This window comes from Alligator mississippiensis, chromosome 2, assembly GCF_030867095.1.
Source record: "Alligator mississippiensis isolate rAllMis1 chromosome 2, rAllMis1, whole genome shotgun sequence".
In the NCBI taxonomy this organism is placed as follows: Eukaryota; Metazoa; Chordata; order Crocodylia; family Alligatoridae; genus Alligator; species Alligator mississippiensis.
In genome coordinates this window covers 244,838,910-244,864,367 of record NC_081825.1, presented here as the reverse complement: position 1 = coordinate 244,864,367, position 25,458 = coordinate 244,838,910, and the positions used below count along the sequence as shown (strand labels likewise).

The window sequence follows — 25,458 nt, the reverse complement described above, 5'->3', positions numbered from 1 at the left end:
TGCTACCCCCAAAGTGTTTTTTTAAAAGGCCTGTAATCCAGCCATTCATATGGGCGACTTGCCACCTTAGTCAGGGAGGGCACGTGCCCCGCCAGCGACCAGTCAGTGACCGGAGGGGGTCCCCCATGGCCAATTGCGTTGACTGGAAAGTGGCTGCAGCGCTTCATCTGGTGCTCCCACTCCCCAGCCTGTGCTTGCGGTGGGGACACCAGCGCTCCCGCCTGCCCCCCTGGACCTTGCCTAAGTGGGGAGCATGGCCTGTGCGCAAGCGCTCTCAGGGGGTGCACGTGCACCCCTGTGTACCACCTACACGTCACCACTGGCCTTTTCAAAAGGCAGTTCTCACTCAATTCATTTCCCCAGTGAATACCTTCCTTCAGCGATGGGGCCACTGATGTAATTAAACTAGTACAACCCTTGTAAACAAGTCGTAGTCCAGTTTAATAAGTTTAGGTGGGAGTTTAACAGTGCATGTCTTCTGTGTGGACACAAATGGGTTAGCTTGTCAATGCTATACTATCTTTCCATATTGTGCATATTAACAGTGGTGTCAAGCAATCCAATTCCAGCTTCTTTAATGTATTTGTTCCTTGCATCGTAGTCGCATTTTAGAGAACTCTCTTTGCCTTGGTAAATATCCCTTGTTCTTTCAGGGCCCCGCTGCATGGTGAGATCAATGCACAATCCACGGAATCACGCCTCCTGCCGTGCCACACATGCACGGTGGCAGACCTGATCATGCAATCACACATCAGTTCCCATTGTGCCTTACTGCAGGTTCTGGGCTTCCCGGGCACTGGCACGAAGTCACTGCAGCTGTAAGCTCCCTCCCCCGAGGGGCACGGCTCCTCCCCGGAGGGGCCCGACTGCTCCCTGCCAGCTGCGGGGGTGCGTGGAGCCCGTGCCGTTGGGATTTCGCAGCAGCTGTGGTCTCCTAGCCCTAGGGTGCGTGGGGCACCCCTGCGGCTGGACAAGCGCATCTACTGGGCCTGCCAAAAGATGTTGGAAATATCTGAAACCCATGGTGGGGTTGTAGGGCTACTTATGGTTCTGGACTGACTCACGCATTTCGACTTGATTTAGCTTGCAACACGAAACATTTCTTTAAAAAAACACAACCCCTCCCCCAGCTACTGCGGAGCTTTTGGTATCGCTACGGACCCCCGCCCCATTCCACCCTGGGCAGGCTGCCGCCATTCTCACTTCATTGCCCCCTGCCGGCCGCCGTAGCTCCTCTGCGCCCGCTGGGCACTGAGAAGGGGCTTTTTTTTAGGTATCCTCTACAACCGCCTGGGAATCAGTGAGGCCGTTTGGGAAGCCGGGTCCCGGCAGTCTGCCCTTCCAGCAGAGAAAGTGGGAAGGACCCCCGCGCATCACCATGCTGTGGCGCTGGGCCCAACATCGCCGCTTGGGATCAGGCATTGGGGTGGGCACCCAGCGTCGGCAGTTGAGCCGCGGGGGCCTGCGATTCGAACGCCCGGCTGCCCAATCAGGCGAGGCGGCGGCTGTGGGCGCCGAGTTTGAGCGGCGCGGCTGGGAGGGGGCTGGGCCCGTGGCCGTGAGCGCGGCGGGGCGCGATGGCGCTGCGCGGCGTGTGATAGCGGGGCCGGGCCGGGATGGCGGAGCAGAGGCGCGGCCTGGTGCGGCTGGCGGTGCTGCAGGAGCTCCGGGCCGCCCACGGCATCAAGGTCAAGAGCGGGAGCTGCCGGGCGGCGGCGGGGAAGCAGCATCCGACGGCGGCCGGGGAGGTAATGGAGGGAAGGGGGAGGCACGTACCACAGTCCCAGTGACCCTGCGCGTGCTGCCCCCGGGATCCGTTTCCTGCCGTTCCTGCCGGGCCGGGTCGGGCCGGACCCGGGGCTTCAATTGTTCGCCCCCATTTCCGCTCGATGTTGGCACTTTATTGCCGCTGACCGGCCTTTCTTATCCGTAAGGAGGAGCGGGCGCGGCCCGATCGCAGGTTCTCCCCGGGGCTGGGGGTGCGTCGGTGGGGAGCGGCGCCGCTCGGCGGAGCAGCTTGGTAAATAGCGCGAGCCGAGTGTGGGCGAGAAGCTAGGCGCTCAGCGTCTCTTCAGGCCTGTGTCGGAGAGGGCCACTCAGGCGGGGGTCCCTTTCTCTGTCCGTCTTGCGAGCAGCGATGGACGTAGCAGTGGTGCGACTTGGTATGGGGCTGCTTTTGCAATTCTTATTTGTTTCTGAGAAGCTGTGTGTTGCAAGGCAGAAGATAATGGTGAAAGAGGCAGCTCAGATTTTTTGAATAGTGCTTGGTCCTACTGAGTTTGACTTTTTTGTGTAACCAAGTGGGCCAAAGGTGGTGCTGTATAGTGCCGCTTTATGCAAAAGCCTTTTAGCTTTTGAAGCATCTTGAAATTTTTAGTCCTCTGATTGAGGAAGCTTTCTCTGCTGATATAGCCTGTTTGATGTAAAAAGAAAAAAAAAGACTATATGTAGTCTTGTAAGCAACAGCATTTCAGCAGAACTGAAAATAAACTTCCTGTTAGGTTGAGTTCTAGTGTGCATCATTTTTTTTTAAACGTCATTGGGATGTGTTGAGGCAATCAGGACTTGTAGCAGAGATGATATCTTCTATTAGAACAAGATTTTTGCAAAAAAAAAAAATCTTTAATTGCAAGCTTTTGGGCACAAACACCCTTCATCAGGCATTGGAGAAAAGGTTGTAAAAGTTCTCCGGGTTAGAAGTGAAAGTTCATATTTCCTAGGATTTGGGGATGTGTTGTTATTTGGTGGCAAGCCCTGTGCTGTTTTACCTTAAAATAAAAACGGTAACATTAACAAATGATCGGAAAGGGGTTTGTTCTAAAAATACATAGTTGCATTTTGAAAGTATTTGGGGGGGGGGAAAATAAATTACCCTATCATTTGCTGGAGGACTTCAATTAGCATAAGGCAGATGTCCCCATCAGGTAATATTAGAGATGTTGGCTTATGCAGGGCTAAAGAAGTCTAAACAAAATATTTTATGACTTCATTCTAACTAAATTATTCACCTGGTATAACAAAAAGGAAGTGTGTGGCGCAGATGGGTGTGAAAAGTGTTTACAAATTGTGCAAAGTTGTATACATATTTTCTACAGAGGCATAAATCTTCTCTTATAACCACTACCGGGAGTGAAAATACAGTAAGACAGTAGTAGATTCTTTTCCAGAAAAAATGCCTCTTTTGTTGAACCTTTTTTTTTTTTTTTTTTTCCCCCAGGAGAGCATTCTAGCTTGTTGGTGCGTTAGTAACACTTCACTTGATATTAGTTGATACCCCTTATGGGATCTATATGCTGTCTGTGCAGGCTTGTGGGTTGATCTCATTTAAGACTCATGTAAATCTGTAGATCATTTTATCTTCAAATTTGCATTTAATCTGTACCTTCAAAAGAAATCTGGAATGAAAGGTTTGCAAGTATTGTGACTTTTCTTACCAGTCCCTAGTGATTCAGTCTTTTTCTGTTTAATAGCCTTGATTTCTTTCAAAGATGAGTTTGCATCAGTTGTTTATTAACTTGTTCTTGAACAGCCTGTACTCTGTACTTTGCACATTCAAAATTAAGAGGGAAGCTAAAGCTTGTTTTTGTTCGCTGTTGGAGAAGAGTGTAAATACAGAATTGGCTTGATATTCATCAAGAGAAAAAGAACAACAAGGTATTTGTTTTAGATGTCTAATTTAAATAAAATATTAGGTGCATCAAAGTAGAGAAGAATATTATACTTGAAGACCACTTTAGCTCACAGCTTGGTCTGTGTTAGAATTTGGGCATCTATAACTAGAGCAACTGTGTGCTACCGTGGTTAAACTGGAGTCTTGGAGAAGTAACCTTGGTAGTTAACTGTAAATATATAATTTTATAAAAAGAACTGCGTGTTCCAATTTTTTTAAGTTGATGTAGACTCTCTAACAAGTTGGGGCTTTTTGTTGTTTTCGTTGGGGGTTTTTTGCAAAGTTTTAGCTGCTTGCGGCTTCCCTACACTTACGTTTTATGTTATGCTGGGTATTTTCTGTACCAGTTGCTTGGTAACACATTCAAAAACTCTTTAACAATATCATATTTTGTGTTTTTTAGGGCAAGGTTTTTGGAATATCTCTTCATGCTTTACCTCAGTCACTTGTGCCAGAATATGGAACTATTCCAAAGTAAGCAAATATTGTGTGTGAAACTAGATCCATTTTCCCCCTTCCTCTAGCAAATTATTTAAACTGGAGAGCAATTACAATTTTTTTTGTTTGTCTAGTAAAGATTGTCAGAGGAGGGGAGATTCTACTTTGAAAAAAGAGAGTTTGGAAATTGTATTGGGAACTCAAGAGAGATGGATGAAGGAAAACTGAATTGCGTTCTGAATGTAAACTATGTTGTGACTTTTTTTTTTTCCTCTTCTCAGCTTTCTTCTTGATGCTTGCAAACATTTAGAAGAGCATATCCACACTGAAGGACTCTTCAGAAAATCTGGGGCTGTTGTTCGTTTAAAAACATTAAAGGTAAATTTTAAAGGAGTAGTTCTATTAGACTTCAACTATATTTATCTTGACTAGACATGCTTGATGATCTGACTCTACAGAAGCCTTCAAGTGTTTGAACTGGGAGTACTTGGATTAGCTTTACTATTGTTATTTATTTAAATTTCTTCTCAAAGATAGGCTTCCTTTTTGTGTTTTGAAACATAAAAAACCATGTTCAGTTTTTTGGAGTACGTAAGCACATACTCCAAAAGTTTTGTTTTTTTTTTTTTAACAACAAAAGCCTTGTGAAAAGTTATACACGTTAGCTAGGGTGGGTATACGAGGCTGGTAGTCTTCTCTCACAGTAGCATGGGATGAAGGAGAGTCAATACATCCAGAAACAATATTGTCTGATATTAAATGGTCAATGCTATCTACTAACTACTAGTTACCAGGATTGTAACTGTTGTGTAAAGTATGGGTGGGGGCTGCAACTAAAAATTGGAAAGATGTGAGATGAAACAAAGCCACCTTGTCTGCTGTGCAAATAGGGAAGGTGAGAAATGTATTGGCTCTTTGTCGATGAGACTGGAAACTCTTAAATCTAGTAATCTTATAAAACATGTTGTAGACCTCAATTTACATTCCTTATGAATTATTTCAGAGTAAACTGGATCAAGGTGAAAACTGTCTCTCTGCTGCATTGCCATATGATATTGCAGGGCTGCTTAAACAGTTCTTTAGGGAGTTGCCAGAGCCCATCCTTCCCTCTCATCTTCAAGAAGCTCTTTTAAAGGCTCAGCAGCTAGGAGAGGAGAAGAAAACTGTTACAATGTTGCTTTCCTGCCTGTTCCCTGACAAAACAATTGATACTTTGCGGTACTTTTTCAACTTCCTCAGAAATGTGTCCCTGAGGTAAGTAGGAAGAAATGTGGCCGGGTGGGGGGGGTGAACAACTTGGAAACCTTGTAAAATGCTAAACTCAGATAATGGCTGTAGTTTTCTCTCATAAATATAAACAATCATTGCTTACCAGGGTTAATGCAAACAGTGTCTCCTCCTAACTTGTTGAGTGTATACCATAGAATCTTCACCTGCTGGGAGTATGACTCCTTTTCTTATCCTCTACCATCTTTCTCCCCCTTCCAAAAGAGCAGCTAATGAGATTATCTCTTATCTGGGTGGTTCTCCTGTCTGAGAGAATTCATCAACTGTGAACTGTTGAGTTCAATAGCATGCTTGTGCCATGACTTCCTGTCTAAAGTGTAAGTGTTGGCTTGGATCAGTGATTCTCACCATCCTTTTAAGTGTGCCTTGCATTGCCACACAATGGTATTACTTTTTTAGGTGTGCAAAAGTGCCAGTCAGCACCAGGGGTGGGCACAGCCAATCGCACCGACCCAGAAGTGCCAGCAGCGCCTCTCCTGGTGCCCCCACTCCCCAGCCGGTGCTCTCAGCAGGGGGGCACCAGCGCTCCCACGTGCCCCTCGCCGAAATGGGGAACACTGGCTGTCAGGGGGTGCACATGCACCCTCTATGCATTGCCACTGAAATGCAGACCTTTCAAATAAGAATGCCAGTATTGCCAACCCCAGTGTGTCAAAAATCATGAGATAAACGCTTAAAAAATCAAGAGATTGGCATGTAAATCATGAGAGGCTATTTTTGAAGTTTGTGTCAGGGGGCTTAATTGTGAAGTGCTGGGGGGGCTGTAGGTGTGTGGGTGGGAGGGAGGGTCCCCACACCCTGACAGGATGCAGGGTACTGTGTTTCAGGAGGCAGACTCCTGGGGCAAAGGCAGTTGGGTACAGAGCTGTGAGCCTGCAGCAGGCAGCCTGCCTCTGCCCCATGGGGGGCACATGCCCTCTGCCTCCCAAGTTTTAGCTTTATGTTCTCCTTTTAATCAGAAGATAAGCACAGGAAATATGGAAGGCTGGCTAATTCAAGTTTTTAGTTGAGAGAGTCTAGAGCAGTGGTCACCAACCAGCGGATCTCAGAGCCTCTTGCGGCAGATCTTGGAGTCAATTCGAGGCTGGGGTTGCTGGGGGGGGGGCATTGAGTGCCTGCATGCATGCACACGGGCACCCCAGTCCAGCAGGTCATCCTGTGGGGGAGGGAAGGGGCTGGGGCTAGATCGAGCCCCCTGCAGTGAGGGACAGTGCTGCAGAGACAGGAGCAGGGGTAAGTTGAGTGGGGCCCTGGCTGGGTGGGACTTACCTGCTGGGGAAGTGCATCCCTAAATAATTTTTTCTCCCTCTGCCTTGATCTGCCCCCACCCTTCCCTCCCCACAGACTTACCTGCCCAGGGGGAGGGGAGGTGGCAGCACACAATAGATCTTGGGTTGTTTTTAAGTGCCAAAGGTGATCTCCTACTTAAAAAGATTGGAGACCACTTCCTTAGACCAAAATGGCTGAAACCTACACCCCTGTAAGCTAAAACTTAAATTATATTAAAATACACGTTTAAAATATTTTCTTTAGATCCAATGAGAATAAAATGGATAGCAGTAACCTGGCAGTGATTTTTGCTCCAAATCTCTTGCACTCAAGTAATGATGAAAAGATGTCAGTCAGCACAGAAAAGAAGCTTCGTTTGCAGGCCTCTGTTGTGCAGACACTTATTGATCATGCAGGTGATATAGGTAAGATGCTGAATGAATACTGTTTATTGAAATGACTAGATGTGTATTTATTTGTTTAAAAGCATGCGTGTGCTTTTGGACCATAATTTCCCTCTTTAACAATTTTAAATAAATCTCTAATTCAGGTCAAGTACCAGAGTTTATCCTGGAAAAGGTGCCAGCCATGTTGGGTATTGATGGCTTGGGTTCTACTCCTTCACTGAAGGGCTACGAAGAAAGTGAATCTCCTGGTGAATGGAAAAGGAAGAGACGGCAAAGTGTTGGAGGTAAGTGTGTTAACTGAAAATCTGAGTTTAACAAGTGCTATTAATTTGAGAAACTTTGAGATCATGGTATCTGAGGAGGACCTGCTTCTGTCTCAGAACTGCAGACTTCCACATCATCTGAAGCTTCATAAGCTGAGGTTGAAAAGCTTGGCTTCATGAAAGCTAGCGTATGGCTGGAAAGCATTTTGGCACTTAATTATTGCTGAAGTGAAAACCACGTTTGGATAATGCTTGCCACAACCCTTAGTATGCATTTTTTTTTTTCCTGTTTGAACCACAATAGTTATCAGTTTGGTGTAAGCAGGTATGCAGCAAAATAATGCTGTACCTTTTCACATGTGGACACCTGGCTTCAAATCCTACCTTTGGTCACAAATAAAATCAATTTAGAGCTCTGAAAATTCTTGAGCCATCAGACTGATGTCACACTTCTTAGGTTTACAAGCTTATCAAACTTTAAGTGGAACTTGGGAGGAGTAGTGACCATCTATGGATCACTTTTTAGCTTTTGGACCACAGTTTATTGGTTAATCAGTGGTTCTTCCACATCTTGACAAAACTAACAGTTAGTTCATGTGACCTCTAGAATTGAAATATTAATGTTGCAAATTAGGACTTAAATGTACTGGTAGAGTGCTGTTTTAGGAAAGTGCTTATACAGATCCACAGGAGCTTTTCTCCCAATATGTCTTGGGCATTCAAGCTTGATAGACTATATACTGGTTTATGAGAAACTTACTTGGATATAATGAAGTTCTGCCCAGCTATGCAATTGCAATAAGGGCCCCACCCAGTATGTGGAATAGGATTTGACCTTGGGGTGGGGGATAGGCCTTGAAGTTGTACATAATAAGATTAGCTGGGCTAAAAGAAAATTAAATTTTTTTAATAGAACACTCAAACAGTTCTCTACATTCTTCTCAAAGGTCTTACTATTGCTTAGCTATTGGCGAGGGGATATTTCAGAAACCACATATAAAACATGTTAGGCTATTGGTGTGATATACCAGTCTGGGTCTTTTCACATGTTGGAATGATAGCTCACGTAAATCTTGCCAAATATAGATAATGGAACCACAGCCCCACTGATTCTATGTACGATAATGTGTACTCCGCAACCCCACTAATACTCTGCACAGTACAGTTGTCTTACTAGCACTGTACCTGTACTTCTCCACATTTTTAAAAATAGGACCATGTGCTTAGTGTATATTGCTACAGGTGAAACATATCTCTGCAGAAGTTGGAGGTGAAGCTTTTTGTCTAATCACGCTATGTCTTTTGTGTAGCGTGCTTCATCTGTTGGAAGGGGAAAGGAGATCCCCGAGGAGTTGCACGTTCTGTTAGTGAGTGGTAAATACAATGTGTGGATGTTAAGAAAAGGTTCTTTGAATTTGGTGTTGCTTAAGTGTGTGGGTGGCATTGCCCTAATTTTCTGAGATTTGGTTGTGGAAATGCACAGTAATATATAGTATTTTCTAAATGTAAAAACTAGGCTTGAAAGAACTATTTGACACTTGTAATCTAGGATAAAAAATTATCTGTCCAGTTATGTCTTCAAGCCCAGAACTTTTAGTCATGCCCACACAGTCTAAACCTGAAAAAGTTTATAAATGTGGTATGGAATACCTCACAGGTACTTAAGTGGGACAGCTGGCTTGTACTAGGCTCCCAGGATAAAAGGCTTTTTCCTGGGAGAAATCTGATACTTCTTCTTAGCCTGAGAAGACTTCTTCCCCAGTGCAGTTGCTGGTTATTCAAGTTAATTGCCATTCAAGCTGCACCTGTAAATGATTTGCCCCCCACTTGTCACAAAGCTTAGGACAGTCAGACCCTGGACAGACCTGATGTCTCTTCTTTTTTTTACTTAGACTTCAATGGGGGGAAGCTGTACAAAAAAGCTGTCTGTTACCAAAAATATTTCTCTGTTTTTTGTTTATATATTTAACAATTTTGTATATAATTTGGCTTAGCTTTCTTATTTAGTTACTTTTTTTGTGTATGGAAGACTCAATTATTTTTCTTTTTAAAGAGCTGGCAAGGAAACTTGGAGGGGGAGCAAGTGTAACTCCTGGAAAACAAAAAAAACCCTTCTTATTTTCTTTGTCCATAATCACTTTTCTCTCGTTTTTAAAAATGGAGCAAGACAAGTTCAGATTAAAAGCTTGATTGCTTGGTATGTCTTGCATTTCAGATATTGTTAGTGGAGCATTGAATAAACTAAAATCTAACAGAACACCCTCCACTACACCTCAGCGAGACACAAGTGGTAGGTATTTAGTGTATGTTTGTGCTAAACAAAGCTCCTGCAGTATCTTCAGGTGTGTGGACTATATTTTAATAAGACTTGAACTAAAAGAATGAAGGCTTTGTTTACTGAAATGATTAATGGTTTCTAAATCAAGTCTTTTCAAATTTTGAATATAGTTACACTTTTTCAGTGAGGATACTACTTTTAGTCTTAGACCTGCTAGTACCATTTGTAGTAGTGGATTGAGCAGTTCTAGGATTAGAAACTAAACTGCTTTTTGTATGATGCAAACTAAGATTTGGATGTGGCTGTGCAGCATTTAGCTATCTGGAGAATTAGAGAATGAATTCAAACTTAAGCTTGAATCTTGCACATTTCTGTCTTCTAAACTTGCCAAAACAATTCTGTTTATCTTAATTTTCTTAGCACTTATATCATCTTGTTCTATTAATGTATATTGTAGACTTTCCAATGGGAACTTTGCTTGCAAAATAAACAAAGCTATTGCTTAGTGCCTTGCTTATTTAAAATGCATGCCATTTCATTCCAGTTTTCTAATAACTGCTTCTGCAGAAAAATCTCCCCTATTTAAATAATGAGTATTTTACCTTTTTCATTAAGTTCTCATCTTTTAGACTGTTCTTGCAGATTCAGTGCTTTGTTTTGGATTTTTTTTTATTGCAGTCCTTCCATCAGTGACTCCAGTGATTCTCACTCCAAGCACTAAGCGTAAGCTTCCAAATGATTCTTCTCAGGGCTTTTCCAGCAAAAAAAGACGGTCTCTCAAGCATAGTTTTGGTTTTGAATTGCTACCAAGTAGTCTTTTTAACAGTGGCTCAACACCAGCATCAGGTACAGTGATTTTCCTCTTCCTCCCTCCCCCTCCTTGAACCTTGAAGGCATTTTATTTTCAAGACGTTATTAAAAGCCCAGTCTCCTGTTCTTATTGGACTGTAGCAACATAATTTAATATTCTTGGTGTTGTGTGCTTTTGACCCTTTCTATTTTATAGCTTCATCTATGATCTTTCATTTGCTGTCGGATTTAAATATGCATGACAGTTGTCTTTGTTCAATCCTGAATCTCCTTTTGAATGTTATATCTAAAACCTGGAAAAGATGAATTAAAATCTTGAAAACTTTACATGGAATGGATAAGACAGAATTATTTACTTACCTCCTCTTCTCTTTCCAAACTTTTTCCACATCGCACTTCTTCTGCTTTCTGTTATGCAACTATTCTTTCCTTTACTCAGACTTGCAAGTCTGAAGTCTTCCTTTCCTGTCCCTCTCTTTTTTTTATATACCTAGGTCATAACTAAATCCTTCTTTCCCATCTTACATGCTGAATACGGTAAGGTCTCTAGTTAATTCACTACTTTTGTTTGTTTGTTTGTTTTAATTTTGCCATTGTTCCAATTCCCTGCAAGTTGCCTTATTCCCCATTCCCCGCTCCCCACCTAGTTTATAAAGGAGTCAGAGTTTACTAGATTACCACATTCTACTCCTTTTGTCTGGCCACCTTAAAGGCACATAATGGTACTTCTAACTGTATACAAAGCACAGGGGCTCAAGTGATCTTTTTTTATGTTGAAGCCTTCTATTAGCTCCCTGTTTTCTAGTCTATCAATTTAACCTTATCTTCAAGGCTGGGCTGTACCTGCATTTGCACAACCCTATGTTCCATTTTGTCAAACTTGCATTCGTTTAATCTATCTTATTTCACCAGAGTTCCCAGTTGTCCTTCCTTCTGTCAGCCTCTCTCAGTCTCCTCTACCTCATTCCATGCAGCCCCTGAAGAATGTTATAGGCTGTGGATTTAACTGTAGGCTTTTTATCCTGGCTACATTTGTCTCTCAAATTAACCCTTGTCAATTGACTTGTACACACTGCAGAATTTGATTTAAATCCTATCTATTTAAATCATGATTCAAATCACTGGGTAGGAAGCCTCTTCCCCCCCCCCCCCCCCTCATTTTTTCTGCAAAAAGTGCATTCTTATTGTTTGGTATAACCTTAATATATGTTATTTGCAGCTGAAGAGATGTAGGTTTAATTTTAGAAGGTACATGCTATACATAGTAAACCAACAATTTATTTTGATAGTTTTCAGATTAATTTTGCAGCTACATCAGAAAAATTAATTATGATTTGGTTATATTATTTACCAAAACCTGATTGAAGCAGATGGATCCGGGTGCTTAAATGACTTCCACCAATTCACTGGTGTGACTTTCCTTTTAAAACCTTATCAGCAAACATATATTTATTGAATGGTTCACCCTTAGCCCTGAAATTTTATTATAGTTGGTATTATGGAAGGATGATTGCTGGATGTCCATGTTATAGCCAACTCCTCATCAGCAGTTAAGGAATGACCCTGGTATCAAGTATTGAGAATATTGGCATGAATATGAGCTGGAGATAGTGATTGATCCATTCTTTTTTTAAATGCCTATAATTTATCTCCTGTTATTGCACCTAGCACATTTCTCTTTTCAAGGTCTCACTCATTTTCTTCTCAATCCTCACTGTTTAATTGCTGATGCTGTTGATTTCATGCAGTTTTGTTCAAGGCTACAGAAATAGACCTTAGGATAATCAGTATATGTTCTACATTTCTCTTTAACCCAATGTTGAGAACTTTGGCTATGACAGTTTCATCTATTTTTGTCATGACTTGGTTCACAAATTATCATCAAATTGGGGCAGTTCTCAATATATCACTCAAAGTCCACTACTGAGTTCCATCTAATGTTTTGTGTGACAGTTAGTTTGGTTCCTCCTGCTTTCTTCCGAGCAGCTACTGCAAAGTAGTTGTTACGGAAGTGTTTTTTTGCAATTTCAGCAACACTAGCCTTTATTTCTGGAGCACTGAAGTCTAACTAAGTAGTGCATCAAATGAGTGCTGCAGCTGCATGTTGTTAGCTTGGGGCTTTCTTCTAGATTTCTTCTCATCTTTTGATACATTTGCAGCACTGTCTGTGACAGGTACATATTTGAATTGTTTTTGTTTGTTATAGCTTTTACTGCTACTTCTTGTAAGTATTCTGCTGTGTGTGCATTTCTTGATCATTTGTTTCTGTATCATTGTGGACATTGCTCTACCCATCAGGACTCGGGTTCTTGCACACAATTCAGTTTCTTTCTCATACACTTTATCCAGCAGTTTGCTGCTCTGTTGGGTGGACTGTATGCAGGTCACAATGACTGAATTGTGTCAATAAAGTATGGGTTCTCAACCATATGGAAAGAAGAGTTTGTTGTATAAACAAGTAGAGCATTTTTTTTTTCATTGACTGCCTCTTACTGTAATTGCTGGTTCTTATTACAAATTTAACATTGGTTGTTTCTGGATGATGGAGATTTTTGCTACAGGTGATATACTATGTGAAACGCATTTGACTGGAACACTGGTATCATTAGCAGATAACTCTGAAACTGTAGACAGTGATGATGACGTTCAAGATGGATAGTCAGAATCCTGTATTTTGAGGATGGATCCTCCTGACGAAAAGAAGTCAGTGCAGTCACTATGGTACTGCTCATTTAGTATTACTTAAGGTAGATAAAAATCAGTGGTTAAAAATAAATTGGATTTTTATTTAAATCAGGTTTTTTTTTAAATTTAATTGTATTTTTAATTTTTGTTGATTTAAAAAACAAAACAAAACCCTCTATTAAGATAATTTTAATTTAAGATACGTTAAAGCTCAAAGATATCATCATGGAATAAGGACTATAATTTCTAACTATATACTACTTAGGTTACAAGAATATATTGCCTTATTTAGAAAAGGTTTATAAATGTAGTCCATGGCTTGTGACCTATAAGGGGCCCAATCTTATGGGGTTCTCAGAAGTTCCTCTATAGTTTAGGAAAGATTGCAGAAAACCACTCTACCGGATGGGACTCGGCGCTTACTCTAGACGATCCCATTAAGGATCTCTGTGATGCTTAGTTTCAATTCTCAAACTGTGTATTTTCCTCCAGAAATAACATTTTTGTTAACAGCAGTTTATGGCGATGAGAGATAATGGCCCTGATTACCTACCCATCAGCCCTATTGTCTCTGCAAGTTTGTGTACACAGTCAAGCTCTTACCTCTTTCTAAAAATGTAAAGTTTCAAGATGTTAAATGAATAGACGATTGTAAGGGGTGGAGTAGATTTGGCCAAGGACTAGGAATCTGGAGATAAATGCAAGAAGGGAGGGGCAGTAGAAACAAAAGAGAAACATTTTGAGCAGAATATTCCACAAGTCTTGAGGGATAGGTTTCTGCGTATAGCCTCTCCATTGATTTGAGATCCAGCGAGAGAATAGTCTGGTAGAAGGGAAAATGTGTCATGGCAGCAGGCTTGCCAGGCCATAAAAGAGGCCCCGTTTGAGAATATCAAACAACAAAAATACACTTTGTGTTAATTAATAAAAATAAAAAAAATTAAATCCAGGCTTGACCAGTGATTTAAATGAAATCCTCCCTGTTCCATACTTCATGGACTGCCCATCTTCCCTGTCCATATCTTATGGGTGGACTTCTGGACTACTTGAATTCTCATTAAAATGTTTGAGGTAAAAATATAGTTGTTACTTTATTGAACTATCATATTGTTAATGCGGTTGGGATATAAAAATAATGGCTAAAATAGGCAAATCTTCCTTTTACAGTTTCACTTCTAAAGTAGTACTAAGTGCAGTGAGTTTAATCCCAGGGTGTATTTGATTTAAATGAAATAAATTCAAATCACGATTAAGTCACTGGGCAGGAAGCTTCAATTTAGTCATGGTTTTCTACAAGAAGTGCATTTCTGTTGTTTGATATAACCTCTAATACAAGTTACTCACAACTCAGAGATGGATGTAGGTTTCATTTTTAGAAGGTACCACACTATACATTTTAAAGTGGTGACTTTGATATTTTTTCAGATTCAGTTTTCTGATGCAGCCAGAAAATTAATTATCATTTGGTTACTTTATTTACCAAAGCTAATTGAAGCAGACACTTGTGAACTATCTCCAGTTTGCTAGATTAACAATGGATGTATGGGAGATTTTTGCCATGCTGTATTAGAAGGACATCAAATAAGCGCTGCAGACATGTTATTTCTTTACCCCTTCTCCTAGATTTCTTCTCATCTTTGATTTCTTTTCTCTCTTATGGCCTGGCAAGCCTGCTGCCATGATAGGTTTTCCCTTCTACCATACCATTCCGTCGCTAGATTTCAAATCAATGGAGAGGCTATACTCAGAAACTTATCCCTCAAGACTTGTGGAATATTCTGCTCAGAATTAATGACTTGGGTGAGGTGGGTGGAAAGCTCAGTGATTAAGGTCATGGATGATACCAAGCTGTGGGGAAATGCAGGCACATCAGAAGATAGGGTAAAGATCCAGGATGACCTTGGCAGACTGGATTCATGGGTGGAACAGAATCAGGTGAGGTTTAACAGGAAGAAGTGTAAAGTCCTTCATCTGGGTAGGAAGAACCCTTACTATAACTACACGATGTCTGGTGTTCTAGCATCTGAATGAGACCTGGGGGTCAAGATCAACTGGAAGATGAATATGAGCCAACAGTGCAATGGGGTTGCCAGAAAGGCAAATAGAGCTCTGGCATGCATCAGCTGATGTGTTGTTAATAGATCCAGGGAGATGCTCCTCCCTCTCTATTTGGCACTGAATGAGGCCTCAGCTGGAGTACTGTTGTCTGGTTCTGGGCACTGCACTTCAGGAAGGATATGGATAAGCTTGAGTGGGTACAAAGAAGGGCCACTGGTGTAGTCAAGAGCATGGAGGATAGGCCGTATGGGGAGAGACTCTAGGAACTGGCCTGTTCAGTCTGCGTAAGAGAAAGCTGAGGAGTGATTTGATAGCCGGCTACAAGTATGTCAGGGGTGAGCATCAAGATCTAGGGGAGCAACTCTTCAGGAAGACACTTCAAGGGAGGATGAGGACCAATGGGCATAAACTAATAGAGGGTAAATCCAGACTAGATATAAGAAAACTTTTTCTCTTTAAGGGTTACCAGAATCTGGAACACCCAGCAGAGGTGGTGCAGGACCCTCCTTGGAGGTGTTCAAGATGAGGCAGGACAGACACCTTGTCGAGCTTGTTTGAGCCCAGTAACTTCCTGCTGACGGCAGGGGACCGGACTTGATATTACAGGTCCCTTGCAATTCTATGCTTCCATAACCCCATAAGATTGGACCCCTAATATAATCCATGACCTGTTCTGACCTATTTATAAAACTTTTCTAAAAAGGTTACATGAATGTATTGTCTCAAATAGTTTTAATTTAAGATATGTTAAACCTCAAAGATGGCATCATGGAATAGGGATTATAACATCTAACTATACTATCTTTTTTATATAGGTTTATTTTTTTTAAAAGCCTCTTAAAAATAAAAGAATTTAAATAAAAAAAATTGATTTTTTTTAATTAAAAATCTTTTTTTCTTATTTAAAGAAAATGTTGATCTTTATCCACTCTGATGCACTGTATTTCTCCATTTTCTAAGCTCTCTGTGTCTTTCTATTGTGAGCTTCTTGGAGCAGGAAGGGACTCAGAATATCTGTAAAACATCTACTGTCCATTATGTTAACATAACTAATCAAAATGTTCAACTTCTTCATTTTGCTATGAAGAATAAACAAGTCTTAAAGCACTAATCATTTTAGAAGGAAATGCATCTCAATTTTCTGTGTAGGTGGATGAATAAAAAACACCATATCCTTTGCTGTTAAAGTCTATTCTGGCTAAGTGTTGCAAAAAGATCTCACACAGATGCTTTCTGCCACATTTAATCTTCACACTGACATGTTACCATTTTAATGTTTTTACTGAAAAATTTCAAGTGTAAAATGTAAACAGGAATAAATGAAGTGTATTAAGCTAGAAACTGATTTAGGATGTGAAACCAATAACGTGCTGGTGCTTCTACTTGCTAGTATCAAAACAAAGATCTTGTTTCACTTTGTGTGATTTCCTTCCAACATTTTTCCTTGCCTGAAATGCTTTAAACAGCAGAGTCACCTGACTTCAAACACTGCACATTCAAGCAAGTTGTAATGAGCAAATGAGTGCCTTTCCAAAAAACCCAAACTTTGCCTCCAACAGCTTTTTAGCATGTTTTTATTTTAACATGAAGATATAAAATTACCTGTTTATCACGTACATAACTTTGTTCTTGTAGTTCAATATGAAGCAAGTCCTTGTGTGTCTCGGTCATCTCAGGCTTTGTTGTCTCCATCAGTCAGCAGTGAAAAGCATCTGTCTAGCACAGGAAACAGGAGAAGCAAAAGAATTGCATGCAAAAAAATATGCAGGTAAATTGCCTTAATTCATAGGTGCAGTATGTGCTGAATTGAGAAGCAGAACTGAAAGGCTACCCTTTGCTGCTCTTTTACAATGTGTATAGAGTGTATCTCCTTGTATAAAAAGTGAGTTGGTGACTGGTCTAGTTTCTAGCAAGCAAGTAAACAAGCTGCCATTATGTATAGGTTCCTTTCTGAAACTCCTGAGGGTAAATAAAGCCTTGAGATTAAAAAGGTTGAGATCCTTCATACTGATCTTCTTGGGTTATTATGGTAGCCATTTGATTTCTGGAATGTTTCTCTTTCATGATGTCTGTTGGACAAGACAGAAGGTTAAACATTTTTAGTTCTGCCAGATTTGCTTTTAGCTTTTTACTTCATAGTGCTTTGTCTCTGGGAGTTGTGGAATGTATGGGTGGGACAGAGGTGGATGCCTGAAGGAAAGCCATGAAGTGTAAAAACCTAACGTCCAAGGATTCATCATATTGTGGGTTTTTTTTCTAGAATTCCTTATTTCTCTTTAATTCCTGACTCCCCTTTCTGTGTCTTTCCCCCACTTTTTAAATTATTTCACTAACTCGGATCAAAACAAAACACCCCCCCCCCAACTTTGTAGCATCAAACACTAAATCAGTTACTTTAAAGTGTATTGAAGTTGATTCCTTTATTAGAAACAATTATTTTATTAGTGTGTTTCATTTTTTTCCTCTTCAGTTTTTATCTCACTGGTCTCAAAGAAATAATCTAAAATAGAAAGTATAAAAGGATACAAATTATAAAGAGAGCAGTATTTTGGTTGTTTTTATTTTTTTTCTCTCTTTCCATTACCTTTTTCTTAATGTTCACATTTTTCAGGGCCGAATCAGGAAAAACTGGCTGTTTCTCTCCAAAGATTAGCCGAAAAGAAATGGTTCGCAGATCGTTACGTTTGAAGTTCAGTCTGGGAAAAAGCAACAAAGATGTAGTATGTTAACTTTTCCTATTCTATTCTTGTCAGCATATTCTAGGGAATGTCAAGGAAGAGAGAGTACTGTTCTTGTAGCCTGTATAGCATAAAGAAGTCTACGTTGTTTAAATAAGGAAGAGAGAAGTTTCTTTGTTCTAAAATTTTTCATTAAAAATGTTTAAATGCAAGTCTTCTTAGCAGTTGCTATCAATGGAAAAACATTCTTTGAACTGTAAACTTGCATTTAATTTGGATCTAGAAAACAAATTAAGTTTTGAATAATCTTATGTTCAGTCTTTAAAACTTTTTGTTTGTTTTTTTTTTTTTTCACTTTCAAGATGAATGTTGCAAGTGGATGTCCAGCTGTACACAGGTCTGAAAACATTGGCCGGAGACTTGCAAATCAACAAGATCTGGAAAACAGAGTTGAAGATTCAAAGTCAGAATTGCTCTTTACCCCAGGTGTTAGTGAAAAATTTACAAAGAAAGGTAAAAGTTATTTGACAGCTTGCTGATGGCCATTAAAAACAGAATTAAGTGATCTTAAAGGTTCCAGAGGGGAAATAGCCAGACAAAAAATAACTGATAAATTGGGTAATGGGAAAAAGTTAGTTGTAATTACAAATTTAAATAACTGTATTTTTATAGTACCTTGCTTTACTGATGAGTCTTACTACACTAGTAGTCTAAAGTCTTTATGTGAAAGACTTTCATCTCTGGATATGTAAATTTAAACCAAAGTACTTAAATGGAGAATGATGCAACTTCAAATTCATTTATTATAATTGGATTTATTGACAAGATTCTTGTTTATAGTTTTGCTAATGTTCTATTAATAGACTAATGTTAAACACATTTTTAAAAATAATTTTATTATCAAACTTCTCTTAAGGTTCAAAAAATATCAGCAAATCTGAGGAAAACTTGCTAACGCCAAAATGTCATGATAAAGTAAGTTATCGAATGTCATGGAATGGACCCAGTAATGCAGATTCTCAGGGGACCAGCAACAGTGAGACAAATCTGATGGGATATCTTGAAGCGGAGACCTGTTCTTCAGAACCTGTTCTTGTAATTGGAAAGCCACCTGTTATTCCAGATGATTTGAGATCTACTATTGTAAATAAGCAAGATGTCAGTCTAAGAGAAGTTTCACTTTGTGAAGATGAGAACTTGACTACAGAAACATTACTGAAGATTAAGAAAGCATTTTCTGACTCTGGAAGTAATCTTCACAATCTGATAGCAGATACAGAGTCTTCACTATTGGAACTAACAGAAGAAAAGCTAAATGGAACTCCTCATCTCACAGGGTTCAGTCCAGTGAAAGAACAGTTAGCTGAAGTTTCAAAAAATCTGGCAGTTGCAGAATCAAAGGATAAGTTTGATCAATTAATTGATCAGTCTTCTGCCACTGGCTGTCATCAATTGAGGAAGGATGAAATCAGAGTTGTAGAGAACTTTTTCCAAAACCCTGTTGAGATTGAGCTTCAGACTCAGAAATTGGACACAGAAAATGTGCCAGAACTTACTGTGTCTCGGGTAATGACTAGTGAGGGCAAGCTGAATTTTCAGGAAAGCCTCTCCAAAGATAACTTAAATTCACTTGGAAGAAAAGAACGGGGAGTAGAATTGGAGCAGTCAAAAATATTGGAAGGCTATGAGCTTAAATACTGTAATTCAGAGACAGAAAGTGTGAAATCTATTGCTGGGGTACAAATTCCTGCTTCACAGTTGCTAGGGTCCAGAAATAAAACTGGAAAACACAGTGGAGAGACTAGAAGTTATGATAAAACTACACCAAAAACTTTACCTGCTTCTGATCTTGGGAGGGTTTCTGACCACATACAATGGTTCAATAAGCTTTGTTTAAATGATCCATGTTCAGCAAGCAAAGCTAAACCGCCCCTCAAGTTTCAACGTACTCCTGTCCGCCAGTCTGTAAGAAGAATGAACTCTCTATTGGAGGCCAGCAGACAGTCTGTAAATTGTAAATTGGCAAAACCTAGTGATGCTTATTCTCCACTTGCTAAATCAGTGAGCTATGATTCTGCACTGTTCTCCTGTCTAGAAGAGTCCTCAAAGAATTCCACAACATCATCCAGTTGTGAAACTGTACATCAAGTCCTCATGTCATATAAAGAGATGGATTTAATTCCCAAATCTCATTCCAAACCATTAAATCCAGTAGAGAAGGATGATGTTTCTGTGAGAATTGTTAGAAGCTGCAAACAGAAAGTGACTGTTTTAGAAGACCTAACTAATCATGAAGTGTCAAAAGCTGCTGTTAAACTGAGTACAAATACAAACATTATTGGTGCTACATCAGATAAAAATATCCTTACAAAAAATGCTACTGGAAAGGCTCGGTACAGGGGATCTCCAAAGAATCCAATATCAAAAGCTAAACTTCTTCCATCTACTAAACCTGTAGACTTATAGGTTTTAAAAATTGGCAGTTGAATTGGTTAACTAGAATTTCTGTAATATTCTTTGGGAAAACTAAGTCTAGATGAGCTTTAGCTCTGAATTCTTTTGTATAATGGGATTTTTAATTGTAATTGTTTTAATTTGGTGTATGTTTAGATTTGTACAGATGTCATTAATTGTATATCAATATGATTTTCCGTTTACTGTAACTTTATGACTACTAGTTGTCTGCTATTTTCAATTGACTGGATTCTGAAAAACAAAAATCTAGCTTAATTTCTAAACACTTTAAGTTGTAATTGTTCATGGAAGGCCATCTCAAACCGTGTGGGATGCATCCTTTTAGAAGTAGGCAAACTAATTCTTGCAGTGTCCAGACAAGTGTAGTATTTTATTTTAAGAAACAATTGCCAGAAGTTTTTAAAAACCAAAACCAATGCTCACACAAGAAAATGGCTCACTGCTATCCATCAGGATGTGTAAAACTCATTTATTATTGCTACTTTTATTTCTTTATATGTATATATTTTTTTAACACTACAGTGACTAAATGGCAGTAGTCTAGCTTAAGCATTGACCTAGACTTCTCTACTGCTCTGATTTTACTGTGTGGCTTTTTTCAATAGGTAGATAAATCTCTGTCCTCACAGTTGGGTTTCTGTGTACATACCAGTTGCATTTATCTGTGCATGTGCACATGAGAGAAGTAGTTGAGTATATAGGAAATAAATAAGCAGAATGTGGGCTTAATATTGTACCCCTGAAAACACGGATGTATCTGTTTTGTGCATGTTACCTTGAGTTTCTGTCAGTGGTAAAGTAAGGTTTTATGTTAATAGATAATATGCTGGTCTTAACTTATTTTTCTAGAGCAAAGAAATGTAGCTGATCATATGATACAAAAGTAGATTTAAGACAATGTCACTGAAATAATGAGACAAATGTAAAAAGCCATACTGTGTTTAAAACTTCATTTGCACAAACAAATGTTTACATCTGTCTTAGAATTTAAATTGTTTACATGTTATCCATTGTAAAATTATTTAAGACTAAAAATCTTGAATTATGACAGTTACTTTCTATGTATACAGCTTGCTTGTTGGCAGGATTTAAGAGCTGAAATCATTGCATATGTACTTTCTTTTAGTATAAGTTTGCTCATCCTATTTGAGTTTTGTAAATGTTCTCTCTACAGTGCTTTTATACCTTGCAGCACTAATCTCTATTTTTGTGTAGGTAAATGATCAATGACAGCTGGAATTCAGATTTTTGCTGTTTGTAAGAGATTGCCAACTCCAGCACTTTCACCAACCCTCTGAAACTACCAGAAAATAAAAATCCCCTTCTTCTAATTCTTCATACTCCCCAAAAGCAAGATCAGAGAGGTTCTTAATGGTATGTTTAATGTTCAACAGACTTATGCTGTGTTGGGCAAGGAAAGGAATGTCTTTCAGACTTAATGGACCCTTTACTCTTGGTGCGTGGGCATGCACGCATCTAGAGAGATTTTGCTATACCACACCCACGTGCTCCTACTAACAATTCTAGTATGAAGTAATGGGCAAAAACATCTACAAGCCATGTAAATTGCAGACACAAGAAGCCTTTGTAGGTCAAAATTCAATATTGATTCTATTCAGAAACTAATAGCATGTCAAGACAGCTCATAGACCATACATGTAATAAGCTCATACAGTAGAGTGCTGGTATTTGTATACTCTAGGGTTGAATAGAAGCTTAAGCCAATATGCAGAATACAGGTGTGTGAAAATGCAAATGCATGGCAGGGAAGATCAGAGGGGGATAGGAGTTTGTGTGTGTGAGACAGGTAGGTAGGTAGGTTGTGGTGGGGTGGAGAATGGGCAAGAGAGTGGAATGTTGACCACTGGTAAAATGTAGACGGTTACCTGGGGTTATTGGTTGGCAGGCAGGTTGTAATGTGCCATAAATCCAATATCTATATTTAGTTCATGGTTTGTTTTTTTTTGTATCCAGTAGTTTCATGAAGCAAAGTCTGTAGGCTTGTCTACGAAAGGTATTTTGTAAATTCCCTTTGAGGATTAGAACTGAGAGATTGGTGAGTGGTTGTCTTGTGAGAAATGTGCACCCACAGGTAGTAATTGGGTATTTTTATCGTTCATAGATTTTTGGTGTGTTCATTCTGATACTCGATTGTTTGGCTTATCCTACATAAGTTCCATCAGGACATTCAGTGCCCTGGATGAGATGCGTTACAGTTTTGGGGGTGCAGGTATAAGATGCAGGAATGGTGATGGTTCTGCTGTGGGATGTAGTTGTGGGAGGAGTGGATAAGTGTTGGCAGGCTTTACATTTGTCCTGGCATGGTTTGGATCCACTTGGTGTGCTTTGGGCCATACGAAGTTTTGCTTTTTGGTGATGAGGTTGTCGAGGTTTGGTGCCTGTTTAAAGGCTAGGATGGGTGGTTCTGGGAAGATCTCTTTAAGAATTGGGTCTTCTTCTATGGGTTGCAATTGTTTGAGGATTTTCTGTATAGGTTCCAGGGAAGGATGGTATGTCATACCTAATAGTGTGTGATTCGTGGGAATGTTCTTTTTGTATTGCAACAATTCTTCATGCAGTATCTGGGTGTCTCTTTCAAAAGTGTGATCCCTCTCTGGAGGAGGGCCCTTATTGGGTGAAAACTTTTGAGAGTTGTGAGGTGACAATCCCAGGTGTTCTCCACATTGCAAATTTGGTGGTATCGGAGGACTTGGCTATATATTACAGCTTTCTTGGTGTGTTTAAGGCGATTGCTGGCTCCGTGTAAATGTGTGTTGGTCCATGAGTTTCTTGTATATGGTGTTTTGTATTTCACCATTCTGAATATTGATCATAGTGTCTAAAAAGAAAACGTTAGTGCTGGAGTATGCCAGAGAGAGTCTGCTGGAAGGGTGATTATTAAACTTGTGATGGAAATCAATTGGATTTCAGGTCATGGGTGCAAATGATAAAGATGTCATCTATATACCTTAGACGGGTGGGCAACTACTTCGGCTGGAGGGCTGCTTAATGAGCTTTGAGCTGTCGAGGGTCACAAGGGTAGCCCCACCCCTTAGTAGCCATCTTGGGACCAGAAGTCATGCCCCAAACCTCTGACCTTTGCTACTGAAAGTCCCTTCCCTTGCCCCTGGAAGTACTTCGTTTGGGAAGAGGGATTGCCATCATAGAACCGGAAAAAACAACAACAAATTGTGTACTAAAAATCAAACATCCATAATATATTTTTAATTTAATTGTAAAAAATATTGTCCTGATTTGTTTGTGTATATAGAAGTGATTGCATAATAGCTCAAAATGAAATTTTACTCTTCTATACTGTGTGTGTGGTTAGGTGGGCATGGGGGGTTTGTGGGGATGTGTGTGGAGGGGGAGGGTGGGTGCATGTGTATGGTGGGGTGTATGTAGCAGTGAACAAGGCTTCCACCAGAGGTGCACAGGGGTGCGTGTGTGTTTGTATGGTATTTGTGGTGGGGGTGTGTGTGTGTGTGGGGAGGGCTTGCAGGGGAAGGATTTGAGGGTATGTGTGGTGTGCCTGGGAGTGTGCATCCCTGCCACTGCCAACAGTGCACAGCCCCAGTGCACCCCACAACCGCTCTGCACTGCCTAGCCGTTCTGTGTCCTGCCACCCTGGTCATACAGCGGCAGTGGGGCGGCTCCTTCCAGCTGCTGCTGCTGGCCCCACGTGCGTGCAGCCTCGACCCCTGTGCTGGCTCTGGGCTCGCCTGTCTAGGCTGAGCAGTAGTGGCGGCAGCACTAGGCAGAAAGTGTTGCTTGGCACAGGGAAAGCGGTCCCTCCCCCTAACCGCTGCTGGGCAGTTTCTGGTGCGGCCGTCTAGAGCCTGCGCCACACCAGGTTGCCCTGTGGGTCCATCATCGCTGCCTCCAGGCTGCCCAGCATAGCAGCAGTGATGGTGCGGAGCAGCTGCAGGGTAGCCCAGAAGTGGTGGTGGTGACAAAGCCACGAGGCAGTCCGGCATAGCACGGGCTCTGGGCAGCCACATCAAAAGCTGCCCGGTGGTGGCAAGGGGGAGGGACTGCTTTCCCTGCACTGAGCAACCAACTGTCTGTCCAGTGCTGCCAACGCTGCTGCTGCTTAGCCCAGACAGGTGAACTGGGAGCAGGTACTGGGACCCAGGCTCGGCAGCAATGGTGTTGGGAGAGAAACTGCTCTTGTGCAGCCACTTCCTTGTGCAGCTGCCCAGAGCCTGCACAGGGCTGCCCTACATCTGTTCTCCGCTGCCACTGCTGTCCCATGGGGTAGCCCAGAGGAGGTGAAGCAGCAGAAATGCAGGGGAGCCCTGTGCTGGCTCTGGGCAGCTGCACCAGTGAAGTGGAGGGGCCCCTAGGGTGCCGCTGCTGCCCCCATACTGCCTCTGCTTAACCCAGACAGGCAAGCCTGAAGCTGGCTCAGAGCATGCAGGGTCAGGGCTGTGCATGCTGGCTTCTTACCACAGGGCTGGGGTTGTGGCAGCAGCTGGGCTGCTGAGAAAAGCAGTCCCACTGCAAAGTGCCCCGCCCCTACTGCGTCCCTGGAGGTGGGGGGTGGCAGGATGTGCTACGGTCAGGTGGGACTGAAGGACCCACCATGGGATGGACAAAGCCCCTCTGGCTGGTGAGCCATATCTTGCCCACCATTGATCTTGGGTATAGTGTGGGTTTGGTGTACTTGATCCAGGTGGCCCATAAAAAGGTTGGCATATTGTGGGGCCATTCTAGTGCCCATAGCTGTACCCATTAGAGGTACACCAATAGAGATTTGTTCGGAGCTGATACCAATGGCTGATTTTTAGCGAGCCATATTGGCCAATTCTGATCTGTAGCTGGGCAGCGTGGGAAATGGCAATAAACTGGTAAGTCTGTTGGGGGAGGGAAGGGGGGTGTGTGGGGACAGATAGAGGCCCCCGTGGTGAGGGAGTGGAGCTGGAGCAGGAGCAGTGGCAGGCACTGCACAGCCAGGGCAGGGAGTAGGACAGCTGCAAGTGGATCATCCAGGCAGCACGGGGGTGGGGGGATACCACAAGGGCACTTACCCCAGGGGGTTATGGAGGGTGTGTGCCTCTAGATCTGCATGCGGGGCAGGGCAGGCTGCCACTGCAGGCTGGGGCTGGATGTGGCACTGGGCTGCTCCCAGTAAGGCTGG

At 41.4% G+C, this 25,458-nt stretch overlaps 1 protein-coding gene across 3 annotated transcripts in view; it reads left to right on the top strand.

Moving 5' to 3' along the window:
- Window positions 1–1,530: 1,530 nt before the first annotated feature.
- LOC102576410 (neuroendocrine protein 7B2) overlaps window positions 1,531–25,458 on the top strand; it is an 88,357-nt gene continuing 64,429 nt past the window's right edge. The window contains exons 1-12 of one of the 3 annotated variants that reach the window (XM_014595454.3): window positions 1,531–1,748; window positions 4,074–4,144; window positions 4,390–4,486; window positions 5,112–5,362; window positions 6,929–7,089; window positions 7,215–7,355; window positions 9,550–9,624; window positions 10,291–10,458; window positions 16,801–16,933; window positions 17,777–17,885; window positions 18,206–18,356; window positions 18,760–23,631. In XM_014595454.3, coding sequence (XP_014450940.1) covers window positions 1,617–1,748; window positions 4,074–4,144; window positions 4,390–4,486; window positions 5,112–5,362; window positions 6,929–7,089; window positions 7,215–7,355; window positions 9,550–9,624; window positions 10,291–10,458; window positions 16,801–16,933; window positions 17,777–17,885; window positions 18,206–18,356; window positions 18,760–20,309 — 3,039 coding nt within the window. In that variant the 5' untranslated portion in view covers window positions 1,531–1,616 and the 3' untranslated portion in view covers window positions 20,310–23,631. Of the gene's footprint in view, window positions 1,749–4,073; window positions 4,145–4,389; window positions 4,487–5,111; window positions 5,363–6,928; window positions 7,090–7,214; window positions 7,356–9,549; window positions 9,625–10,290; window positions 10,459–16,800; window positions 16,934–17,776; window positions 17,886–18,205; window positions 18,357–18,759 lie in introns of those variants that run through there. The other 2 variants (XM_014595455.3, XM_019496556.2) reach the window with 2 other exon arrangements.